The sequence below is a fragment of the Corvus hawaiiensis genome, chromosome 11, assembly GCF_020740725.1.
Source record: "Corvus hawaiiensis isolate bCorHaw1 chromosome 11, bCorHaw1.pri.cur, whole genome shotgun sequence".
NCBI classification, from domain to species: Eukaryota; Metazoa; Chordata; class Aves; order Passeriformes; family Corvidae; genus Corvus; species Corvus hawaiiensis.
Genome location: NC_063223.1, coordinates 20,813,095 through 20,833,252, shown reverse-complemented (window position 1 = coordinate 20,833,252; position 20,158 = coordinate 20,813,095). Strand labels below are relative to the sequence as shown.

The 20,158-nt window shown below is 43.0% G+C and overlaps 1 protein-coding gene across 4 annotated transcripts in view; it reads right to left on the bottom strand.

Annotated features, from left to right (window-relative positions):
* Window positions 1-5,306: 5,306 nt before the first annotated feature.
* The window catches only part of IARS1 (isoleucyl-tRNA synthetase 1), an 89,401-nt gene continuing 74,549 nt past the window's right edge, over window positions 5,307-20,158 (bottom strand). For 3 of the 4 annotated variants that reach the window (XM_048315416.1, XM_048315414.1, XM_048315415.1), the window contains exons 27-34: window positions 19,768-19,942; window positions 18,770-18,873; window positions 18,391-18,486; window positions 17,412-17,588; window positions 16,512-16,623; window positions 15,465-15,590; window positions 10,962-11,105; window positions 6,741-10,019 (exon numbers count right to left, since the gene is read on the bottom strand). In XM_048315416.1, the coding sequence (XP_048171373.1) occupies window positions 9,715-10,019; window positions 10,962-11,105; window positions 15,465-15,590; window positions 16,512-16,623; window positions 17,412-17,588; window positions 18,391-18,486; window positions 18,770-18,873; window positions 19,768-19,942 (1,239 nt within the window). In that variant the 3' untranslated portion in view covers window positions 6,741-9,714. Of the gene's footprint in view, window positions 5,890-6,740; window positions 10,020-10,961; window positions 11,106-15,464; window positions 15,591-16,511; window positions 16,624-17,411; window positions 17,589-18,390; window positions 18,487-18,769; window positions 18,874-19,767; window positions 19,943-20,158 lie in introns of those variants that run through there. The other variant, XM_048315417.1, reaches the window with a different exon arrangement.

The window sequence follows — 20,158 nt, the reverse complement described above, 5'->3', positions numbered from 1 at the left end:
GATGTGCTGGTACCATGGCACCTGTGCTTACACCCCACACCACCGCTGTGTGACACACACTACATGGCTGCTTTGGGACGTTTTTCCTCAAAGAGATACCCAATTTCTCCTTAATTTAATTTTAGAGTGGAGGAAACAGAAACTCCTGTGGCTGTTTACCAGCTCACCTCCTCTGTTAGTTTTGAACTGTGAGTTTATGTCCCTGAAAGGAGGGCAAAGCAGCTGAGAAAGGCATTTTTTACAAAAACCATTGAAAAAGGGGAACCTGAAACATTTTCTAATTAATTTGCATAATTAAGATCAGGAGTAAGCTCCTTCCAAGTCCACAAACTAATAGTATCATCCAGGGATTTGCAGTATAAGCTACATGTTCCAGTTTGGGTTTGTCCCCTCTGCTGTCCTTTGGGGCAAGTAGTCATCCCACACAGAAATAAATATATTGTGTTGTTTGGGGGGTTTAATCCCCTTTCTGTGCCTTTATTTCTGTCACTTTGATTCCTCTTACAGAGGTGGTCTCAGTTAGATGGTGTTTAACACCGGGTGAATGACAGAATCTTGAAGGTACCCAAATATTGCCAGCAAAATGCATTTATATAGCTGGCTTGCACATCCAGTAGCTGATGAGGATGCCATAGGGTGCCACAGAGGTCTTCAGACATCAACATGATCAACACATTATTGTAGATATCCAAACAAAAACCACATTTTAGCACTTACAACCAGTTTCTTTCCTTGTTTCCACTAATCTTCATAGGTGAGCTAATGACAGGCTGAAATTTGTCAAGAATTTTTTTGCAAATCCATCATTTCCTTAAGTGAAGAAATAAATTTCAAGTGAGTCAGAAAAATCCTGTCACTTTCCCAGGCCACCCATCCTAGGGACAGATGAATTCTTTGGCAGCTTCTCCTCATGTGTGGCCTAAATTCCCAGCCCACTTCACTGCAGGCCTCTTGAAAACTAGTTCATTACTATTCTCTTTGCAATTAGTACTTATTTATTGGAAGACTCGTCACATCTCACCCCCAGTCTTCCCTGCTGCAGACTAAACATGCCAACTCTTCCAGTCTTTCCCCACAAGACATCTTTGCCAGACCTTATTCCTGATTTTCCTCACTGGCCTCTCTCCAAATTGTCAACATCTTCCTCATCGCAGGGTTCCCGAAATTGGACACAGGGCTGCAGGAGGAGCCTTATCAGTAATTGAGTGGAAAGATTACTTCATCATCTCTCAGACAATCCTGTTTATGCAGCACAGCACTTGCTTTTTTTGGTACTTGTGTTCTTTGGCAAGAATATGGAATTATTAGTCCTCGTTTAATTACTAATCCGTGGCAGCTCCCTTTGCTGTAAAGCTCTTGGGTTCCAAGAGCCTGAGCCTGGGTTTTGGCTCATTCAGTTGACACAGCGAGCAACTTTTCTTCTTCATCTTACAAACACTGTCTTCAGGAATATTCAGGATCCTTCATCCTTGTTTAGATTGTATCATCAGCAAGATTTGCAGACTAAGATCTCAATTTTTCCATGTTGCCTCATCTTCCCCTCCTCCCACTCGCACTGCCTGGCACACAACATCCATAAGCAACGAAGTCCCAAAGATCCCATGGTTTTGGGGGTTGCCAGCACCATTAATCACAGAACACACATCCTAGCTCTACGTTTTGATAATCTTCACCTTTGCAAAGCTGCTGACTTAAAAACTGAAGGATATTTGTCCTTCAGGCAGTCTACAAATGATATTCCATGGCAGTACCCTCTGCACAGCTGTCCAGCTGTCATACGAGATCAAATTCAGCAAACATTAAGTGCCAGGGTGCATTTTGCTTGTCTGGGAGATTTCAACTCTTTTCACTGTTTTGAGCACTAAAGACAACTAGAACAAATTGCGAAATTAGGGTAACGTTTACAGAACTCCCAAGAAAGTCTTAAAAATTAAATATCTTTAGGAACAATTTTTATTCCATCTACAAGGAACTTTAGGAGTCTTCTGAGGAGCTTTGTGACCCTTAATTAGAACTCTGCACAGACAGAGACTAGAAATTAACTGAAATACCGAGACATACTGAAATAGCAACCTTCCCCCCCCCCCCCCATCATATTAAAGCTATAATTGTATTTGTTACATAAACATTTTAACTGGGGAAAACATTAGATAATTGAAGACAGTCCCTCCCTCCAACCCCAGCTCCCCACCACTCACAGCACAGCAAGAGTAAAATTAACTCAGCAAAGTGTGTTCCCAGTGCAAAGCTGCTTACGTGCGTGGACGGTGCTGTGCTGCTCACGCTGGGGAACAAAGATGGGAAAGGAACCTATCTGAGGCTATTTTGCAGGTCACCTTTTGTAATGCAGCTGCAGACAGCATATTTTCAATCTGTTTAATCAGTGTCAAGAGTCCAGCCTATAAGAAATCAGATGAAGAGCAAGAAATTATTTAACAGACTGAATAATTGCCTTGTGCTTAACCCCCAGTGATGACGAGGATTCTGAACTCCACCGCTGCTGGCAGAAATCAGAAAGGTTCTGAGCTGCAAAAGGGCTGAAAGGTTGATCAGCTGTGACTCAACTCATTGCAGGATGAGAAGAAACCTGCTTAGTTTTTCTCTCCTTAAAACCATTCTTCTCTCTGGAAGTTCCTTGCAGAAGGCCACCAATAGTCACTGTTTTCCCCTGCATTCAGGCAAGACAGAAATGCAGTTCTGACTGTAGCACCTTGCCCTGGGGGAGGCAGTGAGGCGACTCTGGGCTAGAGCCAGCCTGGCCCACGCTCACATTGATGGGTTCTGAGGAACAACAGGGACTGGACTGACAGGGAGCAATCCTGCTGCTATCCTGTCACAGAGCTTTGCTGGTTCAGCTCAGCCAAGCCTGAGGATTTCCTCCCATCCCCAGCCTTGCTCAGTGCCAGGCCCTCTCCTTGCCAAATAGGATCAGCTACAGAATCGCAACCTGATGGAATTGGGACAGAGCAGATCACTTGCAGATCAAACCAGCTCCCAGAGGTTCAAGGGGGGCAAATGGGGAGGGACACAAATCTGTGCATGTGTGGTGGGGGATGTGTCCATTTTCCTAAGCCCCAGCACTGTGATTTTTGGATATGACAATAGATCTGATTTATATCAGTACCTGCTGCTCCCCAACAGCACAAAGCTGACTCAGCAGCCCAGCTCCTGCAGAGCCCTGGATGCTGCACACATTCCAGGCAGGGGGAGAGCTGGATTGCCACCAGGTGAGAGGCAGGAACAGGAGAGAAGGGACAGCATGAGGATTCACAGATCCCAACTCCTACAGGTACAGCAAATGCTGTGACACAGCTCTGTGAGTGTCCTGGCAGTGGTTTCTCTGTGCAGAGGCAGCAGTGGTCTGGGACCTCATTTGTGTAACAAGCTATTTAAGAGGGAAGCTAATTGAAGGACATAAATTCTGAAGAATATCACATCAAGCCAAGAGACTATTATTAGCCCAACCTAGATAATGTTATAGAAGTGCATTAAGAAACCTCAATAAAAAAATTACTAGGAAACATTCCCCACTCCAAGATCCCAAGAGATAAATTCTCTCATGCAATGATTAGATATTATCCAGAATAATAAAAAAAGAATACTAAAAATGGATGTGGAGAAGGAAGGTAGAGACAGCACAAGTTCACCCAAACGGGTCACAGCCTGCTCCTAACGTTCACTGCTTTGGAGGTAAGAGATCAGAGCCATCTAACAGTGGCACCTGAAAGGAAAATTAAACTATAATTCTGCCACAAAATTATTTTTTAATTATATGCTACTTATGTAAATGTTGATGTAAAGTTAATGGACCCAGAAGCATTTCCAGCAGCATCCTCTGATCAACTCTGGTCTCGTTCTTCCATTACCTGTCCTGAGGATATTGAATTTTCCCTTCTGCCTGTTTCTACTGATCCTACCAGACAGAAATAGCATCTATGGGCATTTCCATCCTTGAGCAGGCTGGAGCACCAGGACACACCTGGGTTTCTGCTCCAGTCATCATAACCCATGAGGACTATGCTGATGTGGACAGAAAGCTGACAGACTAAAAGCAACCAGGTTAAAAAAAAAAAACAAACAAAACCAACCACAATACATGCACCAAAAAAAAAAAAAAAAAAAAGGAAAAGGAAAGGAGAAAAAGGAAGAATGAAGTGCATGCAGTGAAGAAAGGAGAGTGAGATAAAGCAGGACAAAATGCTAAATCCCAAAAAAACTCGTTAAAAAGGCAAGTGATGTTGTGACCTTAGCTTAGCTCATTAAGAATAAGGGTAGGTTGCAATCATTTACCATCTCCCTTTATTCTCCATCAACAACAAAGCAAAGTTGCTTTAAGAACAGCAATCTTGCTTTCACAAAGATGAAACCTGGACTTTTTAATGTGACAAAGAAATCCCACAAACCAATACAAATTGGATTTCCCTGTCACTATGTCCATAAAAACCCAGCTGACTTCCAGGTAAAAGTAGAGGGCAATGTCCAGTATTCATTAACCTGAACAGGCCAGTGTGATTCAGGAGGCACAGCCATTTTTAATACTGATAAAAATAATTTTATGTAAGCCGAGTGCCAGGAAGTTGATTCACTTCAAAGGAGTCTCAACAATTTTGGTACAGCCCACTACTGCACAGGAGTTACACAAAACAGCTATTTATAGTTATTCCAACTAATACAGGGTTATCAGAAACAAGCTTTGGTTTTTATTCATAGTATAAAGATGAAAAACACAGAGCAATGGAAAAACACACTCAGCAAGCCTCTGTTCTCCCAGGCTGTAACTCCACTGCTCCCCCCGTGTGCAGTGGGTATCCCGTTGTTCCCAGCTCAGGGAGGCCCACAAGTGCAGGCAGGAGCTCCTGCCCAGCACAGGGTGTCCACAGCCAAGGCTCACACTGACTTACCCGCAGGAAGGTGCAGGAACACCTAGCTGGGCTTAAATCTCCAGGTGAACCAGGCAAAAACACCCCCAAACTGGCAGAGGTGGTCTCTTACTTCCCCTGCCGGCAGCTACACGAGTGAACACCGGAACATTTGACAAGCTGTACTGAGTATTACAAAATCTAAAACCCCAAACTAATTTCAATCTCAAACTGCTTCTGCATCAGAACAACTCTTCCCCCAAACCCCTGACCAACCCAACCCCCCAAACCTGCCAGCACCATAATCCAAATTGCCACTGGTGTTCAGTACATGCACTGCCACATCTCGGGTGTCTCCGGGTGTTCCTGATCCATACAGAGCTCTAAGAGGTTACTTCTTCAGAAATCCTAAGGAAGCAAAGTACTCGCAATTCAGGGAAGCAAGAGTCTGGAGATGAAGCAAATTTATTGTTCCAAGTGTTGAAATTAGGGAGTATTTGAAATCAACAGCCACACACTTGATGAAAATCCAGCAAGTATGAATGAACAAATCTGGAGAACCCTTAAATAAGTTACAAAGCTGTTGGAGGATGGTGGATATATATCAGAGCGCCTTGTAGGTAACCCATGGTTTAGAAAAGATGCCCTCTGCACAAAGAACAGCATCACTGAGGTATGAGTCCCATTTCTCCCAGGCAAATTACTGCATAGATAGCTAAGGTTTCTGAACAGCTTTTACAGCATTTTAAGATAACATAAGGAAAATACATTGTATTTGAAACCAAAGAGCAGCATCTTAGACATGCACTGGTAGAAAACATCCTGTGTGCCACTAGAGATGTTAAAAGTACCATACACAACTTGGATGTTCATCTAAAAGCATAGTAATTTCCTTTAACTTCTTTTTTTTGTGGAAAAAAGTCTACATGGTCATAAAGCTGGAATTCTCAACATTCAGCTGTGGTGGGCATGACATGAACATACAGGGTCTTCATGTTCAGGTTCTTCATGGAGACATCCTTTGTGATCTCTGAACGAAGGAAAGAAGAGAGAAACAACACAGTTAGTGCTCTTGTTTACAGGGAAAACTATGAACTTTTTTTTAATTTGCTTTATTCAGACATTTCTGCTGGTTTCACCACAGTGAGACTGGGACAGAAACTGCCCAGCTCAAAACTCCTTCCTGTTAAAGCCCAGTGCATGAAAGGAAGGGTCACCACATGTCAGGAGTGTCCCTGCAAGAGGTGAAGAGCCTGGTTTATGTTCCAAAGTAGAACTTTTCAGAAGTCTACATCAGCCCACAGCTCTCACCTTCACATCCTGACAGAGCAGTACCTAGTTCAGAAAACTCTTAACACCATGATATGAAGTCAGTATAAACAGTACAACACAAGGCACTGAAAACCAGAGTTCCTCATAAACAGTTTATATGTAAAGCAAGGATTGTACCAGTACCTGGTGAAAAACTCTGCTAGAACCTTGTTGAGTATGCCTGAAGAATTTCATATCATACAGGATCAATTCCCTAAGTCTTCTCATAGCTACGTGCACAGAGTTTGGAACAGGATATTGTCCCAACAAACCTCTGAAGGACAGAGCACACTTCCAATAGGCTGATTCAGGGGTTGTAACCCCACTTGTGTCTAGGGAAAGTTACCTGCAAAGCTTGCAGAGCTGGAGACCTTTCACTATTACATTGTGAAATGTGAAATTTTTCCCAAGAAGCCTGGTGCTTGCTGACTTTGCTTCCAGCACCCATCAGCAGTAGCAAACTGCCCCACTGAGAGGAGAGTGTTTGGAATACTGGGAGATACAGCCTTGGAACAAAAGTCACCTCAGTAACAAATACCCCAGAAACCTCTTCACTAAGAAAGTTCAGAGTGATAAGAAACTTGGCAGGTGTAACCACAGGAACACTGGTGAAACCAGATTAACAAGGATTGGGGTCACAGTGCCACAACACCCCAGAACCCCTGCAGACAACCCAAGCAAATACAAGATAATACAAAGATCTGGCACCAGTATTAGCACAAAGGACACATTAGTAACACCCAGACTGGCTGGGGATTTTCAGGAGGAACCTTTTTGCAGTCTCCTGCCCCATCTTGCTTTGAAAAATATTTCCTTTTTAGAATAAACACACCGAGTCTGCACTGATGTTTCAAGCCATCTGTTAATTAGAGAACTGAGAAGCCCTCATGGATCAAAATGGCACTGTTTTTCAGGAGTTCTCTTCCATTGTAATAGTCCTCTTTAAGCAGCTGAATATCCAAGCATAGAGCTAGAAGAGTGGAGCTATAATCCAATTCAGCAATTAGGGCTTTATTCCCTCACTAACCTTCCTTCCCAGGAACATGTTCCATCAGGATGTAAAAAAGTTTGGTCTGCAGAAGCAGCCAAACAAACTGAACTTGGTCTCCAAGTCTCTTATTAAATGTTTATTTTTAAGATCCTGAAAAACTAGGAACTTACACAAACCTACTATTTTCAACAGTATCTATCACAACAATTAGTTTTAAAAACTGGAAATTTGATTTTTCAGCAAACTGTAGGGACACCTTCCTTTCTGTGCTCCACAGAAAGGCTTTGCAGGGAGCACGTGAAGTGTCCCCATCATGGATCTATCAGGTACCTGGAACTCATCTCTCCAGCTCATGAATAAGCAACACTCACCACTTGGACATTTATTTATGGCATGTTTTCCAACATTACAAACAGGGAGTGAAAACCACATTTGTTTCTGAAAAGCTGGCCAGTCTCTGTGCAATAGACAGCAGATGCCCAACTGCCTGCACCAACATCATTTATAAAAATAACCTTTTCAAAACCAATAACTCATTTTCCACCAAGTGATTGTTTTTCCTTTTTATAGAACAGGCACCAACCTTCCAATTCATGGGTTATTTTCATCAAACGTTTCAAACAGTTAACAGCAAATACATTTTTATTTTTACAATAAACCACAAAAAAACTACTCAAGAGACTGAGCTTTGTTGTTTTGAAGGTAAGACCTTGAACAGATTGATCAGGACTTAAATGGGGGATTACAAAGCTGCAACAATATAGATAAACATTAACTGACCTAATGTTTTCTAGAGGCATCAAAGTGTTTTGTATGCAGCACTTATTTATCATACAAAGAGATGTGAAGATAAAGTACAATGACATCGGTGTTTAAACTTTAAAAGTGTTATTCAGGGAGGTGAATGCTAATAATTAAATCTGAGATAGCAGAAGTGTGGCTACAAGGCATTAGCTGCACAAATAAACCTCTGGGACCAAGCTCTCTGTGTTCTGAATCTAAAAGAGACCAAATCAGTTGTTTTGGCCTTGGAAGCGTTATCAAATCTCATCTTTCACATCACTGTGAACTGTCACTTTACACACCTTAATGAAAGTTTAAACAGCTCTGGAGAATCCATACTACAAATGTTACAGTGATTTAACCCTTCCCTTTCAGGTGAAGGCATTCTAAAAATCCTCACTTCAACTGAGCCTTAAAGGCTGTTTTGCCTGTACATTTTCCTGTCCTGTCAGCTCCTTGCCTCTTTCAAAGCTCTGCTGTTCCCTACAGTGGTTTTTTCAGTGTCTGAACAGAATCATGCCGTGCTGTAACAGTGACAGGAACCAAAGAGGAGCTGTGCCTAACATCCCTTGTTCCTGAGTGCCTGAATCCCTGAATCCCCAGGCAGCAAGGCTGCACACAAATACCTCTGGGTTTATGCAGACCAAGTGTGGTTCATCTTCTTCAGCACACCCCGTGTGCTGAAACACTCCAGGCTCCAGTTCTCTGTTAACACCACTCAGCACATTATTTTTGGCATTCGCTCACACTACCACTAGAAAGTTTCATCAACATCTGAGATCCATTTGAGCTACAAAAATGGCTTTTGGATAAACATGTTCCAGGTCATATGAAGTAAAAATTAAAAAAAAAAAAAAAAATCCCAAACAGCCAAAAATCCACAACAAACCACACCCCCCCCCCCCCCCCCCCCTTGCTCTGATTCGAGTCTATCCCACCTGAATCCTCGTGGACAGCTGAGTGACCCCAGTTCTCAGCAGCTGGACTAGAGCTGCCTCCCCACTGACAGCACCTCCTGAGGAAGCTCAGCCCACCCTAAGATGGCCAGTTTGAGCAGGATGTCCAACTTCTGGATAGATAACGCGTGATAAGCCCATAAATGGCATGGATCCCTCCCAAACAGCTTGTAAACCACATCACTGTGACACTGCAGACAGAACCCCTGGCATCATTTCATTCCAAGAGCTGAATTCTCCTGAATACAGGAATCACTGTTTTGAGTTCTTGGGGTTTTTACCATGTAGTTTCCAATCCATTCTCTCTGTCAAATGAAGTCCCAAATCACTCTGGTCAAATTTTTCATCATCACAAGTGGCTACAGTTTAGTCACACATTCCCCATGAATCAGAGATCTTTGTTTCCCACCTGTCTGTGGTTTTGGGGGATTCTTTAGCATTTCAGACCTGTGAGTGTGTGCTGAAGCTTCCTGCTTCCCAGATATCCCGATGGCTGTGCCCTACTGACTCCAACCTACCCACACTGCTCTAACAGAGATCCAACACTCTTTTCCACCCACTCCAACTGTCCAAGATAATGCAACAATATGAATGTTACAAGTTCGAACAGATTCTTAAAATATTCCTACTGTAGACTCACTTCCAGGAGGAGATTCACTGCTTGGTCACTCAGCAGGGCACTGCCACTCTCACTGCTGACTGACCTTTACTGCAGAAGGAAAAAGCTTTTACACAACTTGGCTTGGCCATTTCATGAAGGGAATGCATTACAGCTTTGAACTTCTAAATCTGTATGTTTGCTTAAAGGATTTTATTATGCTAATATTGAATTACTGGGCAAAATTACAAACCACTGTGTGAATAGTGTGGATTTAGTAATTAAACTGGATCTCAGGTTACATGAGCTGCTCCTCAACAACAAATTCCAAGGATCCTCAGATGAGCAAACCAAAGGTTTGTGCTTACCATGAGTTAGTGCTTCATCCAGGAACAACTTTAGCCGCCTGCTTCTGAGCCCAAAAACTTTTGCTGTCTCATGCAGGAGACCTTTGTAGGTTAATCCATTCTGACCAACGGGGTTTTCCATTAGGAGAGTTCCCACTGTTCCTTTCTGGCATTCTGGACAAGGTAAAACAGCTGAGTCACTATTGGTAAGAAATGAAATTATTTCTCTTATCTGGGTAAACTGAAATTTAGGATTTCTTCTTCCATTTCATCTCTATTTCTCCACGGTACTGAGAAATTAGCAATACCAGCCTACAGATATTCACAAAGTAACTTCATGAAGCACAGAACCACAAGTGTAAGTGATGACTGACAGTTTGGCCAACAGAAGAAAACTTTGCAGAATTCCTTACATGAGTCAAATGATAAAAGGGTCTGGGAAATATGAAATATTTCAACAGGACATAGAAACCACTACGTGCAGAAGCTCACCAAGCACCTACTGATGATCAAATCCCTAGGAAAAAATCACATTTTTAGCTCCTGCAAGCTCTCAGTAGTGTCAGAAAGGGCTCATACCAGAGCACAGAGTAAGAGCAAGTTATTAAAACAACTCAGTTGCTCCCACAAGAGCTTTCAGATTAGCAGCTGGGAAACAGAATTACACACACACATATATTATACACCCAGACCAGGTGAATAATGCAATTCATTTTGCTTTTAAATGGCACTAAGAAGCGTTTCACAGGCTGTTTCCAGTGTCCTGGTAAAGAGCTGGCTCTTCATTCAAGTTTGGCCTGTTTTAGACTCAGCCCTTTACAGTAAGCTGCACAGGTGAGCTGATGGTCACAAACAGGGAAACAATGACCAGGGGCTCATGTTCAACTGCTGCCCCTTATCTCAAACTGGCTTTTCTTTTTCTCTCAGGAGAAGAGGCATAAAAGCTAAGTATAAATATTGTTCTTACCAGAAAGCAAGTACTAGGAAAAAAATAAACACAATCACCATGTACCAGTGAAAACCTACGTTTTCACTGTGCACCAGCAAGTGAAAAGGGCCAGAACTTGCATGACAGCAAGCTCAGGCTGTGAAGGAGGAGCCCAGCAGCCCACGTACCTTGTGGCTTTGCATTGATCAGCTGCAAGTTGATGTACTGGCAGAGCAGGGCACTGGGGGAGCTGGGCAGGGCAGGGGCTGACCCTGCTGTCACGTGCAGAGTCTTCCCACTGAGGCCCAGCAGGTCAGTCTGGTTTATCAGCTCTGCAACAGAAAGTGACAGCAGTCAGGCCATCCCAGGAGCCACGAGCTGACAGGGAGGCTGTCTCACTCCCGACCCCACTGCAGGAATGTCTCCCCTTTCAAAATCCCGTCCTCAAGAAAGAGCTTCTCTGTTGGAAAAATGGATGGAATTTGTGCAGAAATATTTGGTTCTCATAATAACACAAAGGGGGTGCTTGGTTTGCTGTGGAAATTAGCTCCTATACAACATTTATTATGCACATAGTGACTTATGCAATAAAAATAGTTAGCAAACTTCAAACAAGCAGGAATTATTCACCCAAGCCAACCATTCCTATCTCATTACAGGAAGATCTGTGATCTTTGCTTGCACCAAAAATCCCCTGGCCAAAACAGCACGGGGGATGTGTTTCTAGGCAACATCAGGATATTTATTAATATTAAAAAAACAAACCAAAAAAACTAAAGTCATGGCTCATGAATAAAGCCCCCTGCATGACTGTGCAATGCCACCACAGCTCATGATCCAGCATGGCTCCAGCCAGGCAGATGGAGAGAATGGGGGAAGACCAGACCCAAAAACCAGAAGCCCTGTCCCCAAGAACATCAGAAGCAATCCCTGAGATGAGAAGCTGATGAGGTTTCTGTGACAAAAAAGAATTCTGCAGCACTGCCTGAGCCTTGAGGTCAAACAGCCACTGACGGGCACAGCATTAAAGATACACAGGAATAACATCACTCCCTGCTGCAAAGAGCTCCAGAGATCACATCCAGGAGAACTGGTGCATTCAATTTCTTGTCAGAACTATGTGTTCCTGTACATATGGAACAGGCACACCTGTCAGCTCCAGCAAACAGGTTTTCATTCCATAGCAGCTTTGTTCACATGTCACAGAGCCTAAGCTGTACAAAGCTCATTTTCTATCAGTTCACCTGAAAGAATCTCAAGGGGAATAACTTATAAATTTATACACTTTGTAAGTTTATAAACTTATAAATTAAAAAAACCCCTAAACCAACCACACAGCTCCCAAATAAAGCCCCAAACCCTCAAAAAACCTAACCCCACAAAAAAGTGAACAGTAATCACAAGCACAAGCTCTCAAAATTCTGCCAAGTGCCACGGAACAGAGTGGGATGCACTGGGAAGTGTTTAGAAGATTGCTCAAGGAAGCACAAAGACCTCAGGCTGCACCTAAGATTCTAAAATGTGTATTTTAAATATCAACTTTCATATATTTGTATACAAAGTTGTAACGGTTTGAAGAAAAAAGAAACCAAAAGCCAAACACTGCTCTGGCCTCTGTGAGGTGCCAGGCACGTGCTCAAGCACAGGAAGGGGATTTGCTTTTGGTTTTATTTCCAGGAAAGCAAGAAAACAACTGGATGAACAAGTGGAGAGGAATTACCAAGATTTCACCCAATGGAAGGGAGCCAGGGCAGGTTTTTCCCAGCACAGCCCTAAACCAGCACAATTTCAGGCCATGGGAAGAGAGAGCACTGGAGAGCAGGGGGTCAACAGAGCTGGAAACACTTGGCCCCAGTAACTCCCAGTTAGCCACTCCCCAGCTGGCAGCATCCCTGTGGATCCATGCAGGGCAAGGGGGCATGAGCTGCAGTAATGGGGGGTTTGCCCAATTAACAAATTAGCATTTGGCATTCCAGGACCACTGACATTTTTCTAGGGAAGAGCTCAGGCACAGTGCTGTCAGAGGAGCCTGTTCACAGAACCCTCTCATAAGAGCAAGAAAAAAGTGGATCATTTTTTCATATGTAGTAATAGACTTGAAGGGAAGCAGGTATTATAAGTGTTCATCAAAATCACTTTAAAAGTCAGTTCTCCCTGCAGCAGGGGTTTAAGTGGTAATGCTCTCCTAAGGTATCTTACAGCCCCACAGCCTTTTAAAAATTAAAGATTAAAGAATCAGCCATCTGAAAATCAAAGATGAAATAAGACCAGAATCAAGAAGTTTGTAGGGGGATTTTTGCCCCATGTTCCTTTCCCCTCCCTTTTTTTAAGCCCTACATGATCTACAGATGCATTTCTTCCCATAAACATATTGAAATTGTTTTAAATAGGTTTTCTTCAATATGGGCTACTTCCATGAAAGCTGAGTGCAAGTCTACAAGCATCCCAAACAAGAAGTTTAGGGAATTTCCAGCAATCTAGAGGAAAAAAGGTCAAAGACGACAACTTTTTTTACCATCTGACTGGAGCCCAGCTTCTTCCCTTTGCATTACTTTTTTTTTTCCATATAGAAAGAGACAAATTCTATTTTCAGTTTCTGAAGGTCAGTACAAGTCCCAGAGCCTTGTTTGGGGATTGCGCAGTTCCTCAAAATACCTCGACACACTGCTGGGGAGGAAATGTTTATCCCATTATTCCAATGCTGCACTGAAATGCAGGGACAGGACATTATCTGAGCCTCCCTTAATGTAAGAACTGCCTGATCCTGTGCCACTGCACAACCCTAAGGAAATCTTCATTACCATTAGAGAACAAGATAATAAATTACTGCAAGTAAAGTGGACAGCCCTAGAAACCACAGGAAGGGAATGAGGAGCCATAAACACAGTTTTACTGGGTCCCAATTTTATTAACACACGTGGGAGCGATTCAGAAATGACTTGTGTGGAGTGCACAACCTTTCTCTGCAATTCCTCTTGGACAGAGCAGCTGATTCCAATCCCTGCTCACCTACAGAGGCCCTGCAATCACCATGAGGCCCCACCTGAGGTTACCCACACCCTGGCTGGGCAGATAAAGCAGATGGATTGTATCCAAAGCAAACACCGGAATTCCGGATCTATTCTCTGACACCATTCAGGACTATTTTCCTTGCACGTGCCTTGAACTCTGACTCCCCAGGGAGCAATACCTTCTGCTGACCAGTAGTTGTTTGAGATCTCTGATAAACTGCAACAAAAGCCAATTTGATAATCTGATCTTTCCAAGGGAATTTCCATATGGTCAATAAATGGGCAGGGAAAATACCCTGCTCTGCCCAGACCACTGACACATAGTGAAAGGTGAAAATCAGCATGCCAAGATGGGAAGTGCCAAAGTGATTCCTAAGGAGCAAAAGTGAATGGAAAGGAATAGAGCCTTTGTTACTACAGCAGAGGAAGAGGGAAGGTTTCAATTTCTCCACCACTTCCTTTAGGACTTTGGCATTAATGGATTTGTGCTGCATCTTTTCGTCCTGCAAATGGCAAGAAAAACCCCAAATACGGAGTCAAACTACTTATAACCTTAATGAGATGGGAGTTTCCCAACTCTTCTGGGCCTTTTGCAGGTCATCTCTTACTATCTGTGGTGACAATGAACAATACCAGTACCCACCTCCCTCTGCAGGCACAGACCACACTGCTAGGAACTGTATCACTCCTACTTGGAAAAGGATTTCAAGAAAAACCATTTCCTCCTCCAAAACACAACTGGAACTTGAGGAAGATACTGAAGGATTTCCTCTAAATCCCCTATAACTGAAAGCAAAGAGTAATCCTTTTGTATGACATGACTATTCACAGCTGAGCTGAGCACGACCCAGAAGATTTATCACAGTGACCTAATGGATGACACCAGATGGGAAACCCCCAAAACACCCTCCTAGAAATACTCTCAGGAGAGGGCCAGTAAGGAAACTAAGGACTGAGATGGCAACAGTGACATACAGACTATTCCCCTATGGATGTCACTGCTGGACATGAACTGCTGATCCTCAGCAGCCCTGGGGGGCACCCCAAAACAGCCAATTCAAGCACCTCCCCCTCAGATGTGCTTCAGTAATATTTTCATGAAAAAAAACACTAATAGAAGTTTTTGTAGCCGTCCAATTACCATTTTCATAGTGTTTTGGGGTTTTTTTACATTCTTGTGCCTTAAAGTTCAAGCTGCAAAAATATTCCATAGGTTTTTCTAAAAAGAAGAAATGCAGAGATCCTCAAGGTTGCCCAGGATGGAAAGGCAACATTTTTCTTCTACAGATCACAGTTTGCATTCAGCTTAAGTTCTCACCCTGCCTACGGAGGCATTAGGGAAAAGAAAGCATGGAAAGGCTGATGGCAGCTCGCCATCAAGATCCAGCATAGCCTGGGCCCAGTGAAATAAATCACATTTTGTCCTGATGAGAACTGCAATGGAAGCAAGATAACAGATGAGCACCATTTAGCAGCAGCTTTTGGAAACATGTTGGTGTGACTATAAACACAGCCTCATAAGCTAAGTACTATAAAATGGAGTATTTCCTTACCCATTTTCTTGTCAATTTTCTATAGCTAGCTAGATAGATATAAATTACACAGTAAATAATTATACAGTAAATGACTCCTAGCTGCTGCTAGAAGGACTTTCAATTTTCCTTGTCATACTCCATTTACCTGTGTTTCCATTAAAAACTGTCAGTTTGGAATTTTTAAGACCAAAAATGCAGGAGACAGCATCTACAAGTCCAGTGAAGTTCAAGGTATTATCTCCTTTTGGATTTTCCAGCAGCAACACACCATCTAAAACCAAAATTAAGAAGTTAAAATGCAGTTTGGAAGCAATATCCCAGTTCTAATGATTTTCTAATGACGCTAATTACTTCCAGTGAGTTTCTAAGCCAATTTAAAACTGGCAACACTGCATCTTCCCAAATTTTTTTAGCTGGAAAGAAAACAGAGAAATGGACTGATGTGTACTTCAGATTTATAGTGTACAAGTTATATCTGCTTTTATGAACAAGGCAGTCCCATTTATATGTCACTGAAGTGTCAATCCAGCATTATGTTGGCTAAAAGCTGCCAGACTGTGCCCTCTGAAATGGTCACCAGCTTTGCCAGCTGGATTCATTCACACTCAGGGAGCAGTTCTGTGACCAAGAACAAGACACACTTACATCCATATATAAATTGTCAGCACATGCAGGAAAAAATTCCCTAAGTGCATTCAGTTTTCTTTTTTTTTAATATATAACTCACCCTTGTAACATCACTGCACTCATGTCCATTGCCCAAGACACAGTCAGGCTATTCTCTGGTTTTAAGTATTCTTTTTATCTCTGTACTTCTTATCTGAGCTTCTCAAACCATCTCCTCCACATCCAGGCCTCACCCACTGCACAGTGCTACAGCAGGAATTACAAATTCTCAAACACATCCCCAAATCCAGAGAGTGCACCCCCCACAGAGATGCTCACACACAAACTCTCCCTGGAGCAGGAGTAACAACTCCTGAGCACACCTGAGTGTTTTCCTCAAAAGAAATAATGGACAGGTGTGGCTGTGCTCTGAATAAACTTATTTTCAAGAATTATTTGAAGCTCCTATTGGAAGGGAGGCTGCACCATCTTTCAAATGAATTCAGGCTCCAGCATTCACCACACCTTTTCCAAATTCTTCCATACACCACCCCTGACAAATCAAGCTGGGGATATTAATGCCTACCTTGCTCTGTCCCATTGACACAAACTTTGAGGTTGACGTAGGCACAGGCTGGGCCAACAGACTGACACACCCCCCCTCTGACCAGTGTGATTTCCAGCTCTGATCCCTTCAGCTGGGGAAAGAGAGAGATTATCATTATTTCAATATTGCTTTATTAAACAAACACAGAAAAATATTTTTCTTCAATGAACAACACTAAGATCTTGCCTTGTTACACTAAACATGATTTACCACAAAATAGGGATTTTTCCCACATCTTCCTTCAGTGACAGTGCTTCAGACACGAATCTGCCTGTACCAGATGTCAGGAAAGCAGGGAAACAGCCTGATTTTCCCAAGTGACGAGCAGTGATGACACTCTCCCAAAATACAATGCCAAAGCAAATCTGTCTGAGAGGAACCCTCTTCCAGAGAAATTCAGAGTGTTGACCAGGGCCCTGCTCTCAGGCATTGCCTGGAGAACCCCCTGGATCACAGCTGCCTTGGTACCACCAGGCTTTGAGTATCCCTCCAGGAGGTACCAGTGACGTTTAGCCTCAAAGGACAGTTCTAATACAAAAGTCTATTAATCTAAAATCAGAGCAACAATATTTTGACTGTTTAAACAATGCACTAATCCAAGTACAAATAACTGTGTATTAGGTTTACACAAGCAACTGCCTCATTTATTTACTTTGGTATCCAAGCAGCTCGATTTTCAAAAACACCACACATACAGCACTCAACAACTATTTTCTTTTATAAACCAAAAACCACTAATACCGAAAGTTATAAATAGAAAACAGAGATATCTGCTCTATCCCACAAATAAATATGGACACAATTATTCTTTAATTGGGGCAATTTATTGGGTTAAAAGCAAATCAGATGAACTATGCAAGCAGTGCTTTTCCTTCTTACTTGGGTTGTTTCCTGGATGAGAATTTCCTTTGAGGTAGGCACCGGGTAAGGCTTCAGGTCTGCCTTTATTGTGGCAAAAATAAACTCGGCGTGTTCCTGGATGATGGTGTCCAGGTACTCCCCCTCGGGCAGGGCCCTGTAGTACACAGTGATCTCATCTGTGGGGACCAGGTTCCTCTGCAGGACACACAGACACACCATTACTGACAGCAGGATCACACGCCAAGACAGGAATACTTGTTAAGTTAAAAAAAGTATATATTTATCAAGCATTTGTTAGAAGTTTCCTCAGAAGATTTAGAAAAAAAACACCCTTCTGTCAAAACACCAAGAATCTTAAAACATGGGAGTTCAGGCAAGGTTAAGTATTTTGATATTCATTATAGCAAAAATAAATTATGGCCTTATGGCATTACAGAACTAAATTTAAATCATCCACTAACACACGGGAGAGTTTTCATGGCCACATTTCTTCCTGGTTGTATTTTATACAGGAATAAATCTATGTAAGTTTCATATATGTAAAAGAAGTTAAAATATGTAAATCTACATTGGTGTGTATATATTTTATTTTTAAAAAAGAAAAATTCTACATAGGTGTGTGCATATATACACACATCTATAAAATCTAAAAAGGGTTTTTTAAAATATATAAAATATAAAAAATAAGTATTTTGATAACAATTTGTAAATTTTCAGTCTTATGCTGAAGAAAGGTCCTTTCCAACCCACACTTTTCTATCAATATATGATTTCTGCAGCCTTAACTGCACAGATATCTTTTCCAAAATTACATGTCCCACAGAAATTTTCTCTGCATGTCCTTTAGAGCTCTTGCAAGGGAATCCAACCAGAAAGTCATACACGAGGAAATGATACAGGGCTTTATGTTTAATTAAAAATGCAGTTGCTGCTGCATATTGCCCAGATTGCTGAAAAGGAAATTACAATGTCTTGTCCCAAAGCGCTGATTCCTCACCTTCTTGCGCAGCTTCTGGATGCGATTGATCACTTCCCGGGCAACTCCCTCATCCACCATGGACTGGTCTGGGGTCACATCCAGCAGGACCAAAACCTGAGCAAATGCACAGAACACCAATGAGCAGGTGACAAACTGGAAACAAGGTGGAAGAAACACTCTAAGGAGCTCAGGATGCTTTTTAGAGAGCTCCTTATGTAAAAAATACAACGGTGGAGAGAGCATTGAACAGCTGCAGGATTCACACACTCCTGGGACATGCTGAACTACCTGAACTAACAAACCCAAGCCAGCTTTCACCCCACCATTCTCCTATTGCTTCCAGAGGAACTCTTCCCTTAATCAAAGAAAGAAACAAAAGAAATAACCAATAAAATACCTGAGCATCGGAGTGTGCCTCAAACTGGGCAGATCCCTCTGTCATCTGATACATGAGGCGGAGATCTTCCCCATGGAGTTCGTGTCCTTCCACAACAATGGTGCCTGCAGGGTTGGCAGATGGAGAGCCTCTCTTACCATCCAAGTAAAAACCCCGATTTTAAATTCAGAAAGCTTTAACCAAGTATCAGACTTCAAACATGTGCAATGCATACATTGGCAATGCAGCCAAACAGCAGTGAAGCACTAGTGAGCAGCACTGAGTTATCCCACATTCCCATTTTTCACACAAGCACTTCTCCAGGCAGCAGAGATCACTAAAATACAGGCACTTCAGCAACTGTTTGTGTGGAACCATCTGAATGGAATAAAACTTAAAAATAACCTGTATACTCCACCAACTCCAAATTTCCATTTAAGCAGTTCCCTAACAGATATAGCTGCAAAATTCACACCCGCTTGTAACTCTGGAACTGAAGGAATGCTTTTAGAATAAAAGCTACTGCACAAATACTCAGTTCCAATCTGATTCAGTCTCACAGAAAGCTTATTCTTTGCTTCATCTTGGCCTTACAGTAGCACTGAGAAATCACAGAACATCCCTGAGTGGGAAGGGACCCACAGGGATCACGGGGTCCAACTCCTACCCAGACACCCCAACAATCCCATCCTGTGCATCCCTGAGAGAGTTGTCCAAATGCTCTGGCAGCCTTGACCATTCCCTGGGGAGCCTGGTCAGTGCTCGACACCCTTTGGGGAAAGAACCTTTTCCTAATATCCACCTTAAACCTCCTCTGACAGGAAGAAACAGTTTAAGAAGAGAACAGTTTAAGATCAGTGTGCATGGCCATTTCTAATCTACTGTCAGAAAAATAATAAATCCAGATTTCTTCCTCGTAACAGCTGAAGAGGGATAATAAGAGGGAAGTAGACCCTCAGCTCCCCTAAGCCCACAGAAGGATACCCTGCCATCCTTGAGGGGTTTGTCCCACTACAGACCTGTCTCCTGGAATCTCTCCAGCTGCTCGCTGCTCAGCTCTTTGATGGCAGCCATGACGGGCTTGAAGGCCCCCTTGAGGCGGCGGCCCAGCACGGTGTGCTCGGGCTCGGCCCGCAGCCGCACGCCGTACTTGCCCTTGTCCGCAGACAGTGTCACCGCCCGCACGTTCAGCTCCTGCAGGAACAGAGACACGGAACACGAGCTGAACACCAGCCAGGGCCTGCCCACAGCAGGGCCACAGTGCCAGGGAAGTGTAAAGGGACAAGTTTTGTATGGGCTTGTCTCTATGGACCGAGTCACTGGCCAACGCCGGGAGAGCAAACGAACCCAAGCCTGAACCCAACTTCAGCAGCAGACCCCATCCTCACTCTCAGCCTCCCAGGAAGCAGG